We start from the raw sequence: 21,576 nt of genomic DNA on the forward strand, positions 1-21,576 counted from the left end.
TTAGGCTTTAATTACTTATAGGCTGACAATTTGTTGCATTTACCGATGCCTCCCATTACATGTAGATTTATGGAAATGACACAACTTGACTGGAGTTAAACGGCATTTTAAGTGCAGCTAAAAGGTGAAATCTTAGTGATTCACCTGCAATCCTCTTCATCCAGGGAGCGTCATCAATGCCCAGGTTGTTGTTGAGGATCTTCAGGATGTTTCCCAGAATGATGCTCAGGTGTTCAGACGTCACCATGGTGCAGCAGTCGGTGTCCGGCGGCGAGTTCTCCGGGCCTTTCTCCCACCAGTAGGACAAGTAGTTGCACAGCATGGGGAGGACGACCTCAATGACCTGCAGGAAACGGCTGGAGGTCACACTTCGACACAAAGGTCGGGTCAAACTGACAGGGAGAGTGTAACGTTCAGAAATTACCAGGTCAAAGGTTAGAATATGAAATACAACTCTTGCAAATTTGGTAAATAAGTAAGGAAATCTCAAATATTTTGATACCAATTTAGGTTTGTTCTGACATTAATCTCAGAACAAACCTGATTCTGATTAGGTTTGTTATATAATATATAATTTATATATTATAATTATATAAATTATAATTTATAATTTAATTATAATTAATTTATGGATTTAATTATGATTAAATTCATAATTTCTTAGAGTTATGAATTTAATCTCAGAATTACATTTTTTTAGTCCAAGACTTCTAACTTTTTTTTTCTTGGAATTTTGAAATTAATCTCAGAGTTCTGATTTTATTTCTTAGAATTTTGAATTTAATCTCAGAATTCTGACTTTTTTCTTAGAATTTTGAATTTAATCTCAGAATTTTGACTTTTCTTCTTGGAATTTTAAATTTAATCTCAAAATTCTGAATTTATTTCTCAGAATTTTAACTGTTTCTCTAGAATTTTGACATTTGATTTCAGAAGATTAAAATCAAATTTCTGAGAAAATATTTTTTAGTTGCCCTAATCTTCTTTCAAATGTTCCAGTTGGATCAAAAAAGAAAAAAAAAATTAGTCCTAATTTTTTACATAATTTCTCAAAAGCAGCAGCAGTTCAGATAAAAAGCGGACCTGTGGCATGTCACTGTAGCGAGCGCCGCACTCCGACACGTCATTGACGTCCTTGAGCAGCTTGTCGAGGCGAGGCATTTCTGGACACATCTCCTCCACCGTGTCGGGCATGCTCAGGACTGAAACGCAGAAACATCCATCACCGTGAGCGAACAAAGGCACCGCAGCCTCGGCGAGCGTCAGAGATGAGCCGAGGCTTGGCTGGAAACTCACTGGCTCGTTCTCGGGCCGTCTTGGTGTTGAAAACTGAAAGTGGGTTGTGGGCGTTAAGATGAGGCTCCAGGAACGCCACCGGCATCGCTCCCACCAAGATCGCCAGACTCTCCCCAATCGCTGGCAGATGCCTGAAAAGCAGCAAATAAACTCATGCAACTGATCACATGTCAGGAAATATGATAAACAGATAAGAGAAAGGCTCACCTAATGTTTGATTTACAGATTCCTGTGATGGCAAATAAAAGCTAAACTGCAATAGTAAATATTTTGTAAGCAAATTGTGAGCACAGAGAAAAAAAATTATAGTAAAAGTATTTTAGATTAGGAAAAAGGATATTTTAACTCAAGAAGTTGGGAAAAGATCTGGAAATTTCTCACTGGCTTTGGTTTGGAAAATTATGTGGCTAAAGGTTTGTGTCCTAACAGAAATAAAAACACACGACAGATCTGATTCGTTTCTCTTTTCCCCAAACTCCACCAAGGACAGATCATTTTGAACACATAATTAATTAAAGGATAATTTAGTCAGTGATCAAAATCTCACATTTTCTCTCTAGTTTTCAGTTCAAACAGAGCTAAATTTGAACTTCTCCCTGATTTTCTAAATATGTAAAAGCTTAAAACAAAAACTGACTTGGACTCGTAGACACAGATTATGTCCTGGAACACTTTTGTTTCAAGCTTCACAAAGATGAAATATGTAGGACTTATTGTAATTTTTTTATTTTATTTCTGTTGAATTTGAGCTTCTTGTTGGCATTAGATCATTGGCTTACTGAAAAAATAGCTGTAGTTCTTGCAAATAAAATTTAAATGAGCCAAAACAATAACTTTCAGGTCAGGACCGTTAAAGATCTTGACCTCTCACCTCTCCACAAAGACATTCTTTCCGGTTCCCAGGCTGTAGAAACACATCAGGATTCGGTAGCAGGACAGCTGCACATCATCCACTAACAAACAAACACAGAAATAAAACATTAATGAATAAATCACTGAGTAAAGCAGGTTGAGAATCCTGACAGGAAATGGATAAGTTTAATTTGGCTCCATTCTGTTTTATCCAAAATAAATACAACACAGTTCAACATGATTCTGCCAAAAAATAAAAATGGCTGAATGTCGGCTCTCTAAAATTTCTTGCCCTGCAAAAAAAGTATTTTTGCTCCAGTTTCTAGTGCAAATGTCTTAGCAAACTTAAAATAAGGCAAAGTAACTTACAAGTAACTTTGTAGCAAGATATAGAAGCTTTTTTAAGTAAATAATTCCTTGATATTGATGAAAAAGTGTTTGTTCTAGTGGCAGACAAATTAATTTATAACATGGGAAAAATGTCCTGTTATAAGTTGAATAAACTGCCAGTAGAACTGAGATATTTGCACTAGAAATTAGGCTAAAACTACTTGGTAAGTGTTTTTGCAGAGCTCGAGCTGCTGGTCTTACCGAGCAGGTCCACGTCAAACTCATACGTCCTGATGTGTTCAAACAGGGCAGTGAGGATGGGCAGCAGGGCCACGGTCACATAGTTGATGCTCTGAGTGACGCTCTTCATCTGCGCGCGCGACTGCATGAACTTCCCCAGCTTCAGCATCTCCACCAGCTTCTCCAAGTCCTCCGCCGCGTTCTCAAAGAAGGCCTTGAAGCCGACTTTGACCAGCTCTGCGCCGGATTTCATCACTGTTCTGAGGAAAAGTTGGACGTTTTGATAACCGTAAGTCACATGACGGCACATTTCCAGAGCTTTGTTAGTGGAGACGGCGTGGAGGTTTGTGTACCTCGTGTCGAGTGAGTGGGACAGGATGTGAAGACAGCTCACCATGATCGCAGAGTCACTTCCTGAAACAGAAAGACATGTTTCTATCGTCTGCTGGAACAAAGTCAAACTCCAGACAGAGACAGAGGCGACCTTACCAAAGAGAGAAATCCTGTGTCTAACAAGAGCTGCCATCTTACAGAACAGGCTGGAAAAGGAGAGGAAATAAAGGCAGAACTGAAGAAAAGCTGACAGGAAAGAAAAGTGAAAGAAATTAAAAGTGACCTATTGTGGTCTATCAGATCGTAGTACCTAAATGAAGCCATTCTTAGATTTTAGTCTGCTCCGTTCTGCCTATTTTAAGCTCCTAAATCTAAATAAACTGCTACTGACCACGCCTCCGCAACTCAACGTTTACAAAATGGCTGCAAACAGATGTACAATTATATGACCGTACATCTTTGAAAAGCAGAAGTGGAGCCTCCTGCACAACCAACAACAAAAAAAATTTAAAAATCTTGTCATTGTACAGTGGATACAGCAGTACAACCAGATGACCAAATGTGCTGGAGCTCAGCTATGGTTGCTAGGTGACCGGGCTGGGCTCGGCTGTGGTTGCTAGGTAACGGTTGTGACTCAACATTTCTGAGGTTTTTGAAATGGCTCATTTTCCAGACACCAAAAAAGCATCAACCTATCGCCAAAAAAACGTCTTTGCTGTTTTCAGAATAAGTTGCGACCCAAATGGAAGAATGAAAAACATTAAAAAAGTTAAATTTTCCATAATAGATGCCCTTTAAGAAAAGGTTTTGGGAACATATAAAAGTGCCAGACAACTCCACTCCACCAGTTTAAAGGAGAAGGCCGTGATTTGTTTGATACCTGGTGAGCATCTCCTTCTCCTTGTTGGAGGCGCAACCACAGCTGCTCAGGTTCTTGCTGGGTGTGGACAGGAAGTAAAGGCAGTGGTTCTTAAATGTCTGATCAATCAATGGAAGTAAAACCTGAGGAGAATAAAAAGAAAACCTCAGTAAAAATAAAAACTTTCTGAAAACAAGTGGAGTAATTCCAAATCCTCATCCACACCTTTGCAAAGAACTTGATCTCCTGGTCATGGGGGGACTTGTCAGTTTTCCCACTGGTGGCCATCGCCTCTGTAAACGGTGGAGTCAGTATTTTAGTTTTTACATCTCAGCGATTGATAATATTAGTATTAGTGCTGCAGACTCACCCAGATGGGCGATAAACTCCTGAGCAGAGTCGATATTCTTCAGCAGCCTCTTTAGGAACTTGTAGGCAAAACGTTTTTCCATGGATGACGAGTCCTGCTCCATGTCCTTCAGACCTCTGAGACCGAAAGACAGATCAACTCCAGCCAATTAGTTTTTACTCATAACTTCAATAGTCCACAAAATTCACACGCAAGAAAATCAAACATTCATAATCTTGCATGTTTTCATCACTCCAAAATGAATTTGAGTTGTAGATTTAGGAATCATAGACCGACAAACAAAATAATCTATTTAAAAGAGGCTCACCTTGTGATAGCATAGCCACTTATCTGCAGGAACTTGAAGAGCTCTTGGGCCTTTTCTTTGTCTCTGTACTTCTCTTTAGCAGTCAGGGTATCATAGGGAACAAGCAGCGGGTGAGCCAACCCTCCTCCTGTTCGGTCAAAGACAATTAATTCAAAATTATGTTTAAAAAATTGCTTATTTTTTTAGCAAAGCTTTTTAATTTCGACACCTTTACTCAGAAGTTCTGACTTCTTCTTCTTAGCCCAGATGTTGTGGTAATTTTCTGCAACCACTTCCACCATACTCTGTGGAAATAAAAAAGTAAGCTTGAACAGTGGAGAGTCTTTTTCCCGCAAACCAACATGAGCTGAGACGTACCTGTAACTCTCGGGACAAAGTGACATTGTGCAGGTCCATCGGAGCAGGACTGAATCCGTTAGACTGCACAAATTAAACAGAGAGGATGCAAATAAGGCAGCAGATGCATATCCTCCTTTTTCAGACTAACCAGTTTTCAGTCAGAAACTCTACTAGACTCAATGACTTAGTCTCAGTTGTAAATAAGAAAGTTGTTGAACGCTGGATCGCGAGGAGTAGATTTTGGGAATCAACACAACAAAAAAGACAACAGATTTTGCAATGTGATGGCGTCAGAATCTGAAGGAGCTACCTGAGTTTCTGAGAGCTTCCTCTGTTTTTCACTCTCTCGCTGCTGGAACATGGCTTCTCCCTCCTTGGTCCTCTCAATGTTCCAGTTCATCGCCAGCATGCTCTTCAGGGACTCTTTCACAGGCCAGCGGTACGTCTCCCTCTCCTGCAAATTACACACGAAACACTGAACTCATTGTCCTCTGTAAGACTCTACATCACCGGTGTCAAACTCATTTTGGTTTTGGGCCAAATCCAGATCCTGAAGGCTCTTAAAGGGCCGGTTGTGCCACAATGTATTGATAAAACCTGATCACAAACTGTTAAAGTATCAATTAATTCTTAAAATTAATTAATATTATTGAACATCTTTTCAGACTCTCCAGGATTTTGTGATTCTTAAGTGTTTGTGGTACTAATTTGGAAATATTTGTGATATTTGCTCTCATTTATGACAGTAAATGCTACCTTTTACTACTGTATGGACTATAATGTGACTGTAATATAGATCATGGTCTATAATCTGACATCAGTTAAGGCTGAGGCAGCTGCTTAGTACAAGTAAGAAAGTTTTTCACAATGTTTGAGAAAAATCTGTAATAAAATCCCAATAGAAAAAAAGTGTAGGGATTTTGCGTGAATTTCTACAATAAGATCAAGAAACTGGAGAGATGGATATAATCAGGCAGTAAACGGATAAAAACCGCATTCATTTGATTGATAACATAATATTTAATCACATTTAGTGTTTAGTTTAGAATCTAGAGGGCCACATAAAAAGCTGTGGCGGACCAGATTTGGCCCACGGGCCTCAAGTTCGACACCTGTGATCTACATGTTCACTAATAAGAAAAAAATATAAGTGTCTCCTATTTTTATCTATATGACTAAAGATTAAAGTCAGAAAGACTCAACTTTGCAAGTATTTAATATTTATTTTAATTTACCATCAGTGTATAAATCATTTGGAGTGGAAGCAATTCAAGCAACACATTCAGCTGTAAAATGAATGTTATTGATGCCATATACTTTGTGGATCGTATTTTCTGGTTGTAAACTACAATAAAAGTCGCGTTGGATGATTAATATTTCATCCTGGATGACAGAATGAAGATCAAATCAAATTCTGCTCAGGGATTTAATACCGGCTCTGTTTTTGCAGGATTTCGATTCCTTTTGGTTCCTTTTGGTTGCTTTGACACTGAGTTTTTGCTTGCATAATTCATCCTTCAGGAAGTGTCCATTTATTATATAATATACTTAGTTATGTACATAAAAGTAATGTCTTTCCAAGATAATACCCCCTTGTTCCATCATTTTGTTTTGTTTTTGTAAATGGAAATGTCATGAGAAGGAATTTTGTATCTGATCACAGACTGAAATTGTGCTTTTGTAATCCTCTCAATACCTTAAAAATAAAGATTTTTAAAACAAAATATGTATAATACACAGATTGTAGGAACGTTCACAAATTTCCCTATATTTAAATTTATTCACATATATTTTTAATCACACCTTATTTCAATGGATTTCAGTTCTGAAGCATGTTTGGGTCAGTGAACTTGTCTGAATTATTCCACTGGTGTATTATAAGCCTGGCGGGCCACCAGGCTTTACTTGTGCCCCCACCAGGCTAAGCTTTGCTTATTTATTTAAGTTTTTTTTAAGTGTTTGCACTTTTTAAGACTTTATATTTGGTGTTCAGGTATTAATCTTCCAATAACATAATTATCAAGTGATATTTTCAAATTTCTTGTCAACTTTAAACATCTTTTTACTCATAAACACGGCGAGTCGCTGGATGAATGACTGCCTTAGTGCCCAACCACCAGGCTTAGCAGGTTTTCTGGGAGAAACTTTCAATCAAGGCAACTATTAGTTGAAACTTTGTGGGACAGAACGTCATAACATAAAAGAACATGTAGTTTATTTTCATTCATTGAGAACGTTAACACATAATTATCTCTTTCCTGCAATTTTGATGAAGACATTATCAGCTTTTTGAAACAAGTTACTCTAAAGCGCTGCAGAGCAGGGAAAATATCAGTAATCCCATAAGAAATCAACATAACTTGAGTTTTTTAAGTCATATTTGAATTGTTCTGACTTTGCAATAAAAACAGCGAGTAAAAACCAACAAATAAGGGAGATTCTTTGTTTTTGGAGACAGTGCAGCGCTCCATACCTTCTCACTTAAAGATTTATACGGCTTCAGCAGCGGATGGGCTTTGGCCTGCTCGTCCAAACTGTCTCCGTGTTTCCAGCCAGCCGACATCTACAGATGCAGGTTATCAGAGTCATTACTGCACCTCTGAGCAACACACGCTGCATGGGTAAAATATGCAGATGTGGTACAGAAAGAGGAGGTTCTGACCTTCTCTGAAGCCCACTTGTCGTGGGAATGCTCTGCATACTTATTAGCAATGTAGTCAAGTTTTTCAGGAAGGGAGATGCTGGAAAAGAGAAATGACTGCTTAAATATCTGTCATTAGCCAAAAGTCAGCTGCTTTGCATGTGTTTTAAATACATTCTTGCATAACATTGTGCACAAACACAAGTAAAATCTCATACTTGGCAGTGTTGATGGGTTTGGGCTCAAAGTTTCCCTGTGCATCCACCGACTCCTGCTTCTCCACCGTCGCCCCTAAGCTGGTGTCCACGAAGTCTGGAGGCAAAGCTCCAGCAATGGCACACAGGCACGACTTGGCCATTTTAAACAGCTCAGAATCATATTTCTACAACACAAACAAAAGGCTTAGGAAGCTGGTTTCTGCCTTTTTGATTTATTTGTGAATGTTGTTACGTTACAGCCACAAATGTCAACGCAGAATCTAACCTGAACTGCAGAAACACAAAATCCTGCCAAGCATTTTTGGTCTGATTTCTACTGCAAATATCTTATTACACTTGAAATAAGACTAAACTAACTTACAACCAACTTTTCAGCAAATATAGGAGGTTCTTTTAGTCAATAATTCCAGTGGAACAAGATATTTTCCCCACATTATAAGTTATTATATGGGACTATTAACTACTGATTCCTTAATATTAAGGAATTATCCACTTGTAAGTTTGTTTTGTCTTGTTTCAAGTGTACTAAGATTTTTGCACTAATAATACTTGGTAAGAGTTTATGTTTTTCCAGTGACAGATCAACACAAACTAAAAATTGTAAGTAAAAGGATACATAGTTTTTAAAAGTATGGCATGCACATTTTCTCAGCCCCCTTTACTCTGAAACTCCAAAATAAAATCCAGTGCCACCAAATTTTATCAAAAGTGAACAGAGTAATTCAATCTCAGTGCAGCAGTTTTTTTTTTTTTTGAAGATGTCAAATACTGATTCAGAGGGACTAAACATAAATGCAAGCCACACTTTTCAGATATTTATTTGTAAAATATGTTAACCATTCAATTGTTTCTTCCACTTTATTTTTATTCCCAACTTGGTTCTCATCGGTAAGATACAGTATTGACAAAATATTTTCAATCTTGTATTTATGACATGAGAAAAAAGACACTGTGGACAGTTTGGAGTTGATGTGAAATCTGGTAAAGTGTGCGTTGAAACAGACCCTGTCACAGACTGATAAATGATCAATCTGGGCTTTGCTTCAGCTGCAAGGCTCACAGCACTTCATTATGCATTCAGTACAAAACCGTCTCTCTCAGGAAAGCAAAGCTCGAGAAATTACCATAAAACAGAGCAAAAAGAAAACAAAAAGCCGGCGAGAGCCTAATTACTGGAAGCATTTTGTTTTTATAAAATATTGAGCTGTTCCCACTTTTTAAAAGAAGCAGCAGCAAAACAAATTTATTTGAAGATAACAGAAAGCCAACATACCTTCTGAGAAAGAGAGTCAAAAATTCCCCAGAAGAGTTTCTTTGTGAGCAGCAGCTCTTCCTCAGAGGCCATGCCGAAGCCGCCCATCCCAGACGGCAGGCAGTAGTACTTCCAGTTCTGCTCATAGTGGTTGGTCAGCAGCTGCAGAAACATGCAAGAGGCAAAACCTAATTCAGTGAAATACTATAATGAAAATAAATTATCTTGTGCACCGTGTTTTAGCTCAAATTTGTAAAGATAAACAAGGAAACTAGAGGAGCATGAGTGCTGGATATTCTGGAGGAGGGTGAAGGAAATCAGGTGTAAAATGTTCGACGTCTGCAAGAAGAAAACAGATGTGCTCCCTCACCCGGAGAGGCATCTTGCAGTATTCAGTGAGCAGAGGAACATCGAAGACGAGGCGCCTGAGCAGCTGCTGCATCATGGATGGTCGAAGATGCCTGCAGACAATTAGAGAAGCACATGAAAAATAAAAGACATCTCAAAGCAGGTTGTGATGACAGCAATAATAGCACAAACAGGAAGAAGAAGTCAAATAACTTCAGTGGGATTTCCTTAGATATCATTTTAATTCCTAGTTTTACTTTTACAATTAATTCTGCAGGATGGATGATCGCTGTTCTGTGAACCGCTCACATGTACAACAGCAGATTAGGGAAAAAGGAGATAATTTCTGCCAAAAAAAGAAAATAATTAGGAATTTAAGTTAAAAATCTGCTAGTAAAAAGTTATGTTTTTAGAGAGAAAACTTCTGCATTTCTGAGTTTGATAAGTCAAACATTTTTAACTTTTGGAAATTTTTCAAAACACAACTTCCCCCAAAAAATTACACATTGTTTGGGACATGTGTTCCAAAAGATGGACACTTTCAAATTTTGGAACTCAAATATTTCCATGCTTTTTGTTCTATAAAATTTCTTTAACAAATTTTAAATTATCAAACTCAGAAATCTCAGTTTTTTTTTTTAATAAATAAATAAATTCAGCAGTTAACCTAAAGATTTCTGAGTTTTTCTTGCAAATCTTTGACTTTTCTAAATTAGAAATTTCCAAGTTTCTTCTAGGATATTTCTTAAATTAATTTCAAAATTTCAGATTTTTTCTTGCAAATTTTCAACCTACTAGAGCTCAGAAATATCCCATTTTTATTGAGAAAATATGAGATTAACCTAAAGATTTATGAGCTTTTTCTCACAATTTTTTAGCTTTTGGAGCTCAGAAATTTCCTAATTTATTTTTGGAAAATCTTTTGGTTTTTGGCGTAAATTTGATCCTTTTTTAATGTACAATGGCCCTAATACACTATCAGACACATGAGACTTCAGATAAAAGTCCTGTAGATCTATTTCTCTCCCTGTTTTTGTGCCAAACCAAGTGAGTGCGTACTTGCAGATGGCCAGCAGACACTCCTCAATGGCGTCCCGCTGGGCTTTAGTGAGCGAGCGACCTTTGGACAGCCGATAGATGGTCTCCAGCGTGGAGTCGACCAGATGTGCGTAGTGCTCCGTGTTGCCGAACAGAGCGGCGCAGCGGGTCAGCAGAGGAAGCAGAGCTGAACCGATGTAGCGATTCATGGCCAGCGCCGTCTCCGTGGTGCTCAGTACTTCCTGTGGGACGGAGAACCGACATCCGGTCCAGTTTTCACACAAACATAAACTAAAAAAGTGTTTTTATACCTGGTGCCTCATTTCAGAAAGGAAAGCAGAAGTTTTCTGAATAAAACTGAAGCTTAAAAGTGAAAAAGTAAAAAATTACTGGAAGTATTTCCAGATATTTGTTAGCAGATTGCAGAACTTTTTGGCTTATAATAAAAAAAAACAAATGAGACATAAATCTGAAACATTGGACATTTTCAGACAGAAATTCCCATGGTGCTCACACCTGCATATGGTTAGATAAAAGTGGCGCCTCGTGACATCTAAAATCGTGATATTTCACTAATAAATCAGACGTCTGAGACGCTTTTGAGAAGTTTTTTCTTCCCTTCAAGTGGCTTAATGGTGTAGTTATTTTAGTTTAGAGTTGTGAATTAGACGAAGGTTCTTTTGGACTCACCGTGTCCAGAGACGCCGAGGCCTTGAGGTCCGGCAGGAACCCGACTTCCAGCATCTGCAGCAGGAAACTCTGGTCCTCAATGCCGTAAACTCTGTCCAGGAAAAGCACCATGGGGGCCTTGTGGTCCGGGCAGAAGCAGGCCGACATGTCAGGTTCTGTCACGGATCCGTCTGTAGTCCAGATTAAACACCTCAGATTAAACAACTCGGATTAAACACTGCATCTAATGTCACAGTGTGCTTTAGAAAGCTACTAAAGACTTCATAATGAGGGTATGAGCACAAAGTTAACTGAAAGTAAAAAGTTAATAGTTTAAAACAATACCAAATGATGCATATGCCACAATAAAAACGTGGAAAATAAAAAAGTAGCAGTGCAGAGATATTTCAGAATTTGTTGCTGCTGCCACATTTGTACACAATAATTGAGGTAAAATGATGTATTCACATTGTTACAGAAAAAGGAAAACTGCTGTTTGTTTAGTAGCAAAGGCTAAAAAAGCCAAAAAAGTTGATGGATGTTTACATAATATAATTGAAAAAGACTATTTGAGATACTTAGATAGAAAATTTATCAAATTATTTTAGTTCCATTGTGAATATTCCATTTTCTGAGATGTGATCTGTGCATAAAAAAGCAGCAGGATGGTTTATGAGAGCAAAAACATGATTATAACTTTAAAACTAAACACCATTTCCTGCTACAGTTGAAAGCTTTTTACTCTCACATTTCCAGAAATGACTCCAGCCACTAAAATGTGCCGACCTTTGTTAATCACAGGCATCTTGAGGGGGATGCTGATGATGCCCACCAGGTCTGACGTGGGAACCAGAGAGCGCAGGATGGCTCTGATACGCAACGCTTCACCTTTCCCTGCATTGATAAGCTGCAAAGAAAAGAAGAAACACTGAAGACTGGATCATGCAAACTGCAAAAAAGCCCAAATGAATTTTTGTTTTCAAAGTCAGTCATGACTGGAAATATCTCCAGTAAACAGACTTGGAACTTTTGTGAAAAATGTGCCGGAAGCCTGTTAATTGATTTATAATTAATTATTTACCAAGCAGCCATTAACTGAGGCGTAAATGTAATTTAATCAACAGTTTCCCTCACATGCATCTCTGGAGCGCAGCGTCCCAGCAGGTCGATGAGGGCGGAGTAGAAGGACATGATGGCGTTGCCCATGTGGATAACTTCTCCTTCCTCTTCACCAGACCTGCAGCACAGAAACAGGAGCCTGGGATCAACTTTCTGGCCTCTATCACAGCTTCTTTTTGGAGTTTTCTTGGTGTGTAGCTGCGTTTTGAGCTCCTTTCTGCCCATTGCATTGTATATTTCACTGATTGTAATTCCAAAATGCCTGGCTTCGCCTCAGGCTACAAATACATTCAGCATTAAAGCTCCACTGTGTTTCAGCTTCTGCATAACAATGTGAACAAACACCGAAGAAAGCAGCTGCAGCGCCAGTAAATATCAAAGCTACAACTATGTTTTTTCGCCTTAAATCACCTAATTAAATCTGTAGCTTTGTAAAAATGTTGCTAGAGAAGATAAAAATAAAAACCTTCAGTCTATCATACTGGGATTTTCTAGATAAACACAAAGCAGTTCATAACTGGGAAGTGAACGGAGCCGACTGGGGGACATGAGGAAAAACTTTTCTTTTTTATTCCCTCGCAACAAATAAATACCCTGGTTAATACAGACACAAATGTCAATTTAACATTTTAAATATATAAACATTTAAAGAGGCTCAGTGAAGACGTGTTTATTATAAAAACTGAGTTTTAAAATGAGAAAGTTAAGACTTTTTCCTGTGGATGGAGGACAATGAAGCTGCTTTGGATCTTTAGCAACACAATAAATTCATAATTAAAAACAAAGACTTGCCCTATAAAACAGATCCAGCCTGGATTCCTTTGGAAAAACTCAATGAAGAGCATCTGAGCCTCTGATTTCCCTTGGGGTTTTTAAACAATCTGATGAGGTCGATGTAATTGATCAAGGGTGGAATGAGAGCAGCATCTCTCTTTCGAGCAAAATAAAAGCTTCTCAACAGTATCTGATTGTTTTTAGCTTTAAGCTGACCTTCAAAGCTTCACTCAGAAATTATTTATAACCTTTAAAAGTGACATATGCTTCTTTGAACAGGATAGCCTTATGTGCAATACAAAACATATTCATAGTATTTTTTTTTTGGACAAAATCATTCTAGATAGTGAGATTTTAGTCTGCTTAGTTCTGCATATTTCGCAGACTGAGCTGTTTTAGGGCCTCTTGTCACTTTAAATCCAAACTTAAAGTGCCAAGATTTATATTCGCACAAACAAAATGGCTGCAAACAGATGCATAATTACGCAACCGTCCATCTTTGAAAAGCAGAAGTAGAGCCTTCTGTGCAACCAACAAAAAGTAGCAAAAGGTTTCTGGATATTAAATCAACAACTAAACACTTGTCTTTTCCAGCAGCCACTGTACAGCACATACAGTGATAAAACCAAATGACCAAACGTGCTGGAACTCAGCAGGGGTTGCTAGGTAACGGGCTGTAACTCAGCTGGGGTTGCTAGGTAACAGGCTGGAACCCAGCTGGGGTTGCTAGGTAACAGGCTGGAACTCAGCTGGGGTTGCTAGGTAACAGGCTGGAACTCAGCTGGGGTTGCTAGGTAACGGGCTGGAACTCAGCTGGGGTTGCTAGGTAATGACACAGAGCCAGTGAGGCTCATTTTCTAGACACCAAAAAACATTAACTTATTGCCAAAATAATGACTGGGTGTTTCTTTTAAGAGCTTGGGTTGTTTTTAGAAGCAATTGAGACCCAAATGGAAATACAAAAACGTGAATTTTGCAGAGGAGGTTCCCTTTTAAATAGGATTTTGACCATGTCTGGTTTACAAGCTAGAGGGAGCCAGTGAAACTGGAGATATTTCTACCCTGCGGTGGCTCCAGCCGGGCTCTTGGGCAGGTCCAGCGCGGGATCCTCAGAGATCTTGATGGCCTCCTTCATCGCAGCCAGAAGACCTTGTCCCCCCTCGCCTCTCAGGGCGGGGCCGAAGCACTCGGGACGTCGGATCAGCAGCTTCACCACCACGTTAGCATTTTCCTCCACGCTCTCACCTACAGCCAGAAGGAGCTCCACATTAATCTTCCACGCACATTAACGATTCATATCACGCACAAAAGGAATGGATGGAGTCAGCTGGAGCACAGTTATTACTGGAAGTGTTGAAAAAGCTGACCAACATTTTTACTTCTTAGTCCTGGCTACTCAGCAGCAGCTTGGCAGCCTTTCCTGGCAGATTTCTTTTAGTCACAGCATATCCTGTTCTCATTTCTATCAACATAATGCATTTTTCTATGAATCTGTGTACACAGTTCATATTTACCTACATAATCTATTCTAAATGATCCCTTTTTAAACACAACCACTACTTTTCTAAGCTATACAATTCAATTTCAAGGTAATCACTCCTGATTGTCGGAGCTACACTATTTAATTCACTGAAAGATTATCTCTGAGGGAATATTTGATATGAAAGTTGACTGACGTACCATTGCAGAAGACGACAAATCTCAGGAATGAGAGGTAACGCTCTCCCTCTATGGGGTTCCAGCCCAGGTCCGGGTAACCCTTGGCAACCAGTATGGCACAGCTCTGCAGGCCGCAGCCTGCCAGGTACATCACCACCTGAACAAACACACGTCTGGGTAAGACTCCTGGACGTTTCTGACATTATTTACAACAACTAAATGTGTGAAAATATGGACTTGTGATTCTAATCCCAAAATTATATCCAAAATGGAAACATTTGTCCTGAACCAATAAGTTTTTTGTATTTTTATGCAAAACGTGACTAGAGCAAACTGAATTATGCTTCAAAAATCACATTGTTTGATAAAAACAGTCAGCAGGAGGAAAAAAAAATAAGACTACCAGCTTTGTTTGGTTCACCAATAAATGGATCATGGATGTTTTCGGAGAGTTTCAGAGTATTAAGACAAACATGCACGCAGAAACCAAATACTTTTTATTAATTTATTATATGAAATTCAAACTGTGCAGCCTCAAAAAGGTTGTTTTTTTAAATATAGAAGTACAAATTAATATAGCATATCACTACAACTCTTATTTTACTTTTTATAGGTTTTTGTTTGAGTAAAATAAATATTTTCTTTTGTTCTATGAACTACTGACAACATGTCTCTGAAATTACAAGCAAAAATATTGTATTTATTTGCAGAAAATGAGAAATGCAGTGCTTTCAGAGCTCCAATAATGCAAAGATCATATTCATTTAGAAACAACACTGATGTTGGAGGAAAAACTAGGAGGTTTTCAATGGAGTTCACTGCAGTGGGCTCTTCATTTTTATCAGTAAGTTAAAGAAATAAATGATTTCTCTAATTAGCATCACTTTAATAAAACTCAGTTAAAATTTGTTATAATTTATTGAAATGTACCTGTAAGTGTGTCATTTTCACTCATTATTTCAAATCTTACAACAGATTGATAGTTTGAGGCTAACCTGGCATGTTTAGTTGTTTAAACTTTGTTATTTAGACTGAGATTTTCCAGGTTTGTCAAACCTTTTCCAGGTCAGGTTCCTCCAGAGCTAAAGCCAGACCGTTGTTGTCCATCACTGAAGATGCTGCGACATCCAGAGGAGTAGAGCCTCGCATCGCTTCAGACGCTGAACACAAACGAAAAAAAAGTTCATTTTAAATGAAACAATAAAAGGTGGCAACGTATCACATCAGATTCAATGTTTCTGTTTCTACTGCAAAGCCTTGAAAAAGTGCTCAAACTTTTCTTTTCGTGTAAAATGATCCACGGACTTCAAATTATTTACAACAATCTGAAAGGTTTGGTTTTATCACCCTGAATCCACCTGTGTGTCATTTAATCTCAAAATAAATGCAGCTGTCAGATCATGACAGGATAAATTACCCACAGGAGCTAGGAGGAGAAAGTAAAATATTTATACTTTAAGAGAACAGTCACAACCACTTAGCCTCGCAGCGGTCACAGCTTTGAACCAGGCAAGAAAAAAACTCATCCTATTTTTAGCTACATGTCACCGAGGCGTGGGTTTTTTTTTATTTATTTTTTACTTTATTTAAAAATTAAATACTTCTCCAAGGTTTTTGTTTTAATTATTTTACATGAGATTTACAGTTAAGTTTATAATAATTTTATACTCTTTCCACTGGAATATCATAGAATCATCTATTTGTCTGTTACCACAAATCATAAATTTGGTTTCATTACAATTTGTCTGTAAACCTCTCAAGTTTAGACATTTTATAGACAAACTAAAAATTCTATACAATTTTTTACAAAAAACATTATGATCAGCAAAAGAAAAAAGTTAATATTTTATATGTCATAAATGTTCTTAAAATATAATATAAAAAAAACTTTGGTCCAAGCACTGAACCCTGGGGGACTCCACATTTAATCTCCTCTTAAACATCTGATCTTTTATTTTGTAATTGTACGAACTATTTCCTATTTGTCAAATAATTACTTAACCAGTAGTAAAATGTCCCTTTTCTCCCACATTCATGTAATTTAAGAGTAATAAAGTGTGGTTAGCTGTATCAACTGCTTTCCTTAAATACATTTTTCCATTTGTACCAAGAAATTTCCACAATATATTTTGTTTCTTTTCTATTGCTGCTCTAATTTAATAATTTAATTCTAATAATGTTAACAGTGGACAGTAAATTGGGAATTTATCATCTTTTTTTATAATCTAAACATTTAAAGGTCTTGGACTTTGGCATACACTTAGTGTAACAGTTTTGCCAAACTAAAAATCTGAATTTTAATTTTAACAAAATTAAAAATGTTAACATTCAAATTAAGAGCATTCAAGTCAGCTTATGAAAACATGTTTTCACAAGAGCAAACCAATCAATAATAAAATTATCTTTCCAGATCATAAACTTCTAATGATTTGTCACGAAAACAAATTTTGCTGGACAATAAATTGTTATCGCAATAAACAATATTGTTTTTTTTAAAGACCATTTTCAGCTAATACAAAGAACACATAATCAAAGATCAATTGCATTTAAATTCTAATGAATATTTAACACTGGAAGTGGAGAACATTTTAAATATTCATAATTTATAAAACAAAGAAAAAAATAAAATAAAATCAATTATGAAGTCTCTGTGAACCAAATTGGCTGGTTGGGGCCAGCGAAGACTTTTGTCATCCAGTTTTTGTCTCTCCTATTGTTTCATGATCTTATTTTGAAAGTCACATTATACAGACGATGCCCTCCAAGTATTTTCTCCAGATCAAATTATGCTTTTAAAGAGACTTGGCAAACGTCTGAAGCAGGGAGTGCCCAGCTTCAGTCCTTGAGGGTCGATGTCCGCCAAGTTTCAGGCGCATCGCTCCAACACAGCTGATTCAAATGACTAATTAACCTCTTCTTCAACATGTCTTCAGGTTCTCCACTGGTGAACCAATCATTTGATTCAGGAGGAAATCTAAAACCTGTATGACTTTGGAAGCCTCTGATCTAATGTGTTTTGTTGGACAACAACTGTTGTGTGTCGTCGTCAGTCCCACCCTGCGTGTCTCACCGTTTCGCCATCCTGCTCAGTCCACCAACTGCCTTTCTCTTAACCTGATATCTTGGCTGCATTTGGAAACACGGCCTGTTTATGACTGAGTTTTAATATTGATTGGCTGAAAACTCTTTAAAACAACTTGGCATTTTAATACAAAACACGCAGCATGAGTAAATACCTCGGTTCTCGTATGATTTTATTTAGAAATTCCTTATTTTTCCAGATTTCTGCAGTTTTACTAACAACAACAACAACAACAACCTTAAAATAGTAGTCAGAGCTAATTATCTGTCAGTTCCAGAAATTACAAAACAGGATGTTAATTTTCAGAATGGGGCCCCAAGCCTTTTGGGGCCCTAAGCAGAGTTTACTTTGGGGTGCCTCATACCAACATGTCAAAACCAGATACTTCATCATTCCTAAGCTACATTCTGCACATACAGTACCTACTATTATTAGCTCATTGTGCAAAAACACAAAATCTTACCAAGTGTTTTTAGTCTAGTTTCTAGAGAACTATGTTACTGCACTTGAAATAAGACAAAATTAGCTCAGAAGCAACATTTTAGCAAGATAAAGGAGCTTGTTTTAAGTCAATAATTCCTTGTTATTGATTAAATGTCTTTTATAATTGAGACATTTCCTCACTTATAGTATGAGGAAATATCTTTGTATTATTTCCTCATATTAGTGGAACCAATACTTAGGAATATTAATCAGTATTAAGGAATTATTGATTTAAAACAAGCTCCTACATCTTGCTGAAGAGCTAATTTTAAGTTAGTTCACTTGAAATAAGACAAAACTAAGAAATTTACACTAGACACTAGACCAAAAATACTTGGTAAAACTTGTATTTTTTGCAGAGTACATCATACCGGTGTTATTATGGTTCTTAATTTAAATATTACAGAAGTAGCAAACAAGCAAAGATGCTCTAATTAATTTGCATTTCGAAATGGAGAGTGGTATTTACTAGAGATGCTTCGATCAGTTTTTTTGATGCTGATTCTGATACCGATCATCCAGGAGGCCGATCTCTGCCAATTCATTGATAGTTTAACAGTTTGTGAACAGGTTTTATCAATACATTCTGGCACAACTGGCCCTTTAAGAGCATTGATGATCTGGATTTGGTCCGACATGAAAAAGAGTTCAACACCGCTGCCTTACCCAGTCCAACGCTGCTGTTCTCCAGCAGGTAGCTCAGGTGGTCAAACATGGCCTTCTGGTTCTGCCGGCTGATGCGGCAGAAATAGCACAGAAATCGACAGCAGCTGGCCACCATTTTGGGAAAGGCAATCTCCTGTAGAAAACAGAGGCACACAGTTTTAGCTTCACTTTAATACAACTGGGAGATCCAGAGAGTAACTTTTTTTTGCATATCAATCAGTCGACTGATCCCAGAATTGAGTTAAAATTATGGTAAAATATTGACAAATGGTGAAAAATACAACTAATGTTTTAAAGAAAATCTCATTAAGCAGCTGCTTAACTTTCAATCACACCAAGTCCAACTTGAGTCATGAGCAGATCTGGACGACTAAAGCAACTTCTCTGAATGTCCATCTATCATAAAGCCTTTTTAGCTATTAAAATGTTATTTTATTATCAACCATAAAGAACCTGATTGTATAAATAAAAGCTAATTAATGATGCAACCTAGATGGTCATAAAATACATATTACAGCCCCCGGGAGCTTTATATGGCCACAGTGAGAGGCGTATCGAGTGGCGGACTGGAATCCGTCTCTGACTGATCCGATCGTCAGCGTCAGTCATCGGGTCTTAGAGCTTCCCAGAGGTCCGTCTGTCTGTCAGGCTGAGGCTCAATCCCTGTTTGGTTCTGGCATTCAATCCCAGCTGGCTCCTCCAGCTTCTGTCAGCACGCATTCAGAAGCCGCTCTCAAGCCGGGTCCAGTCCCTGCGCCGTCTCCGTTACTCCTGTGGTTCTTCAGGGTGTTAGGCTGTTGCTTTAGGCTCCTCTTGAGTCTTAGGATAAAATTTGTTTTAAGTACAACCCAATATGAATTTAAATTTAGCCTTTGCTTATATTTCACGACAATTCCTGATTTTATAGGAGATGCTATGACCAAATAATTAAAATATATTAAATAGCACCGTCTACAATTACCAAAGTAAAAGTTCCCAGAAAACATCCCACATTAAGAAATATATTTTTAAAAATGCATAAGTGCCACACAAATGAAATATGTTTGCTGCAGTAAGCAATAAATCAAATACCATATGTTTTATGGCATTTAGCAAATATAAATAATTTAGGTAATTCTAGCTAAGATAAAACAAGAAAAGCTTGGTTGATTTCACTTCAGACAGTGAGAAAAAATGTGTATATGTCTTTTCATTCGGTGTATGTAGTGTGTAATATATTTATTGAAAAGTGTTTATTACAGATACACAAGCATACAAGAGATACCAATGAGAAAAAGAAAATAATAATTAAAAAAATCTATTTCTCACTGTCATTGAAGAGTGCAAAAAAATATATTCGGCTATACAATACCAGATCGACCAGCATAACTAGAAACCATCTTTTCCTGAACCTGTGTTGAGGGTAGATTAAAGAAAATAAGATTATTTATTTTCTGAGCTGCTCATTACACATCTGATTTTGTTCAGTTTTAATTTGGATAATTCATCCCTAATCCAGAGTCATCTGGTGTATGTAAATATCTGGTTTAAACTGCGTGTGTGTGTGTGTATGCGTGTACCAGGTTTTCATATCCTTATGGGAACCCATTACAATGTGGGTTTATGGGGACCACTACTCCTTGTGGGGACATTTTCTTAGTCCTCATGAGGGAAATTGTTTTTGGGTTAGTGGTTAGGTATGTGATGGTTAGGTTTAGGGTAAAAGTTAAAGTAAGGGTTAGGCTGTAGAAATTTAATGGAAGTCAATATGAAGTCCCCACAAGTGATGAAAACACAACTGTGTGTGCGCGCGCGTGTGCGTGTGTGTGTGCGTGCGTGTGCGTGCTTTACCTGGGACTTGTCTCCACCCAGGACGTTGACCATGACCTCCATGACCGTCTCATGCATTCCCAAAACTCTCATCAGATTGGGATGCTGGTAGAAAACCTTGTTGTTCATGATGTCCCTGTAACCACAAAAACAAAATGTGCTTTAGGTCACCGTTCATCTCCAGATCCATGTTCCCTTCGGTTCTCTTACCCGAGCCCATCGATCATGAGCTTCTCCTCCTCCTTGCCCATGCGCACTGAAAGCAGCGACCTGATTTGACCCAGAGAGGCCAGCAGATTGATGCCGTCCTGCACCGAGGCGGCGCTGATGGTGTATGACTTCTTCATGGCCCGCAGCAGTTCGCCGATGCCGTCATACTGCCTCCTCAGCAGGCTGAACATGACTCGGACCAGCTCCGGGTCCTGGATGTGGGACTCCTGGGCCCAGCTGGTGATCGTCTGAGAAATCAGCTCCTTCAGGTTGGCTGGAGGAGGAAGGAAAACGCATCAATCTCCATCAACTCAGCCACACTGAGAGGCTTTTAAACATGAACGATCGGTTTAAAGTCGTGACTCTGCATCTCAATTTTTGACTGCGCCACTAAAAAAACCTTAATTTTGTTTTGGAGCCTTTCAGTAATTAACTTCCTGGTGTGATTTGGATCTTTCTTCAGCTACTTGTGCATCACACTGCCACCGCCATGTTTGACTGCAGGTACGATGTCCTTTAGTATTAGTGTTGCTCAATAAGAATGAGGCAAACTACGATGGCACATTGGGGCCATTATGAACAGAAAAAAGAAGGAAATTTCTGAGTTTTGAAAGTTGAAAATTTGCTAGAAAAAAACTTAAATTCTTGGATTAATCTCGGAATATGTCGAGAAATAAAATCA

The 21,576-nt window shown here is 38.0% G+C and overlaps 1 protein-coding gene across 1 annotated transcript in view; it reads right to left on the minus strand.

Moving 5' to 3' along the window:
- ryr3 (ryanodine receptor 3) overlaps nt 1–21,576 on the minus strand; it is a 126,952-nt gene that overhangs the window by 30,235 nt on the left and 75,141 nt on the right. The window contains exons 43-71 of the mRNA XM_088002273.1: nt 20,895–21,168; nt 20,706–20,820; nt 18,876–19,008; nt 15,701–15,804; nt 14,666–14,801; nt 14,069–14,230; nt 12,227–12,369; nt 11,879–11,999; nt 11,114–11,283; nt 10,445–10,665; nt 9,408–9,498; nt 9,059–9,199; nt 7,786–7,949; nt 7,589–7,667; nt 7,400–7,489; nt 5,237–5,380; nt 4,945–5,007; nt 4,796–4,871; nt 4,588–4,714; nt 4,281–4,396; nt 4,136–4,203; nt 3,932–4,053; nt 3,208–3,257; nt 3,072–3,132; nt 2,740–2,978; nt 2,168–2,249; nt 1,297–1,427; nt 1,084–1,202; nt 145–343 (exon numbers count right to left, since the gene is read on the minus strand). Coding sequence (XP_087858399.1) covers nt 145–343; nt 1,084–1,202; nt 1,297–1,427; nt 2,168–2,249; nt 2,740–2,978; nt 3,072–3,132; nt 3,208–3,257; nt 3,932–4,053; nt 4,136–4,203; nt 4,281–4,396; nt 4,588–4,714; nt 4,796–4,871; nt 4,945–5,007; nt 5,237–5,380; nt 7,400–7,489; nt 7,589–7,667; nt 7,786–7,949; nt 9,059–9,199; nt 9,408–9,498; nt 10,445–10,665; nt 11,114–11,283; nt 11,879–11,999; nt 12,227–12,369; nt 14,069–14,230; nt 14,666–14,801; nt 15,701–15,804; nt 18,876–19,008; nt 20,706–20,820; nt 20,895–21,168 — 3,741 coding nt within the window. The remainder of the gene's footprint in view (nt 1–144; nt 344–1,083; nt 1,203–1,296; nt 1,428–2,167; nt 2,250–2,739; nt 2,979–3,071; nt 3,133–3,207; nt 3,258–3,931; nt 4,054–4,135; nt 4,204–4,280; nt 4,397–4,587; nt 4,715–4,795; nt 4,872–4,944; nt 5,008–5,236; nt 5,381–7,399; nt 7,490–7,588; nt 7,668–7,785; nt 7,950–9,058; nt 9,200–9,407; nt 9,499–10,444; nt 10,666–11,113; nt 11,284–11,878; nt 12,000–12,226; nt 12,370–14,068; nt 14,231–14,665; nt 14,802–15,700; nt 15,805–18,875; nt 19,009–20,705; nt 20,821–20,894; nt 21,169–21,576) is intronic.

This window comes from Poecilia mexicana, unplaced genomic scaffold, assembly GCF_051168715.1.
Source record: "Poecilia mexicana isolate PSO_F unplaced genomic scaffold, ASM5116871v1 scaffold_21, whole genome shotgun sequence".
NCBI classification, from domain to species: Eukaryota; Metazoa; Chordata; class Actinopteri; order Cyprinodontiformes; family Poeciliidae; genus Poecilia; species Poecilia mexicana.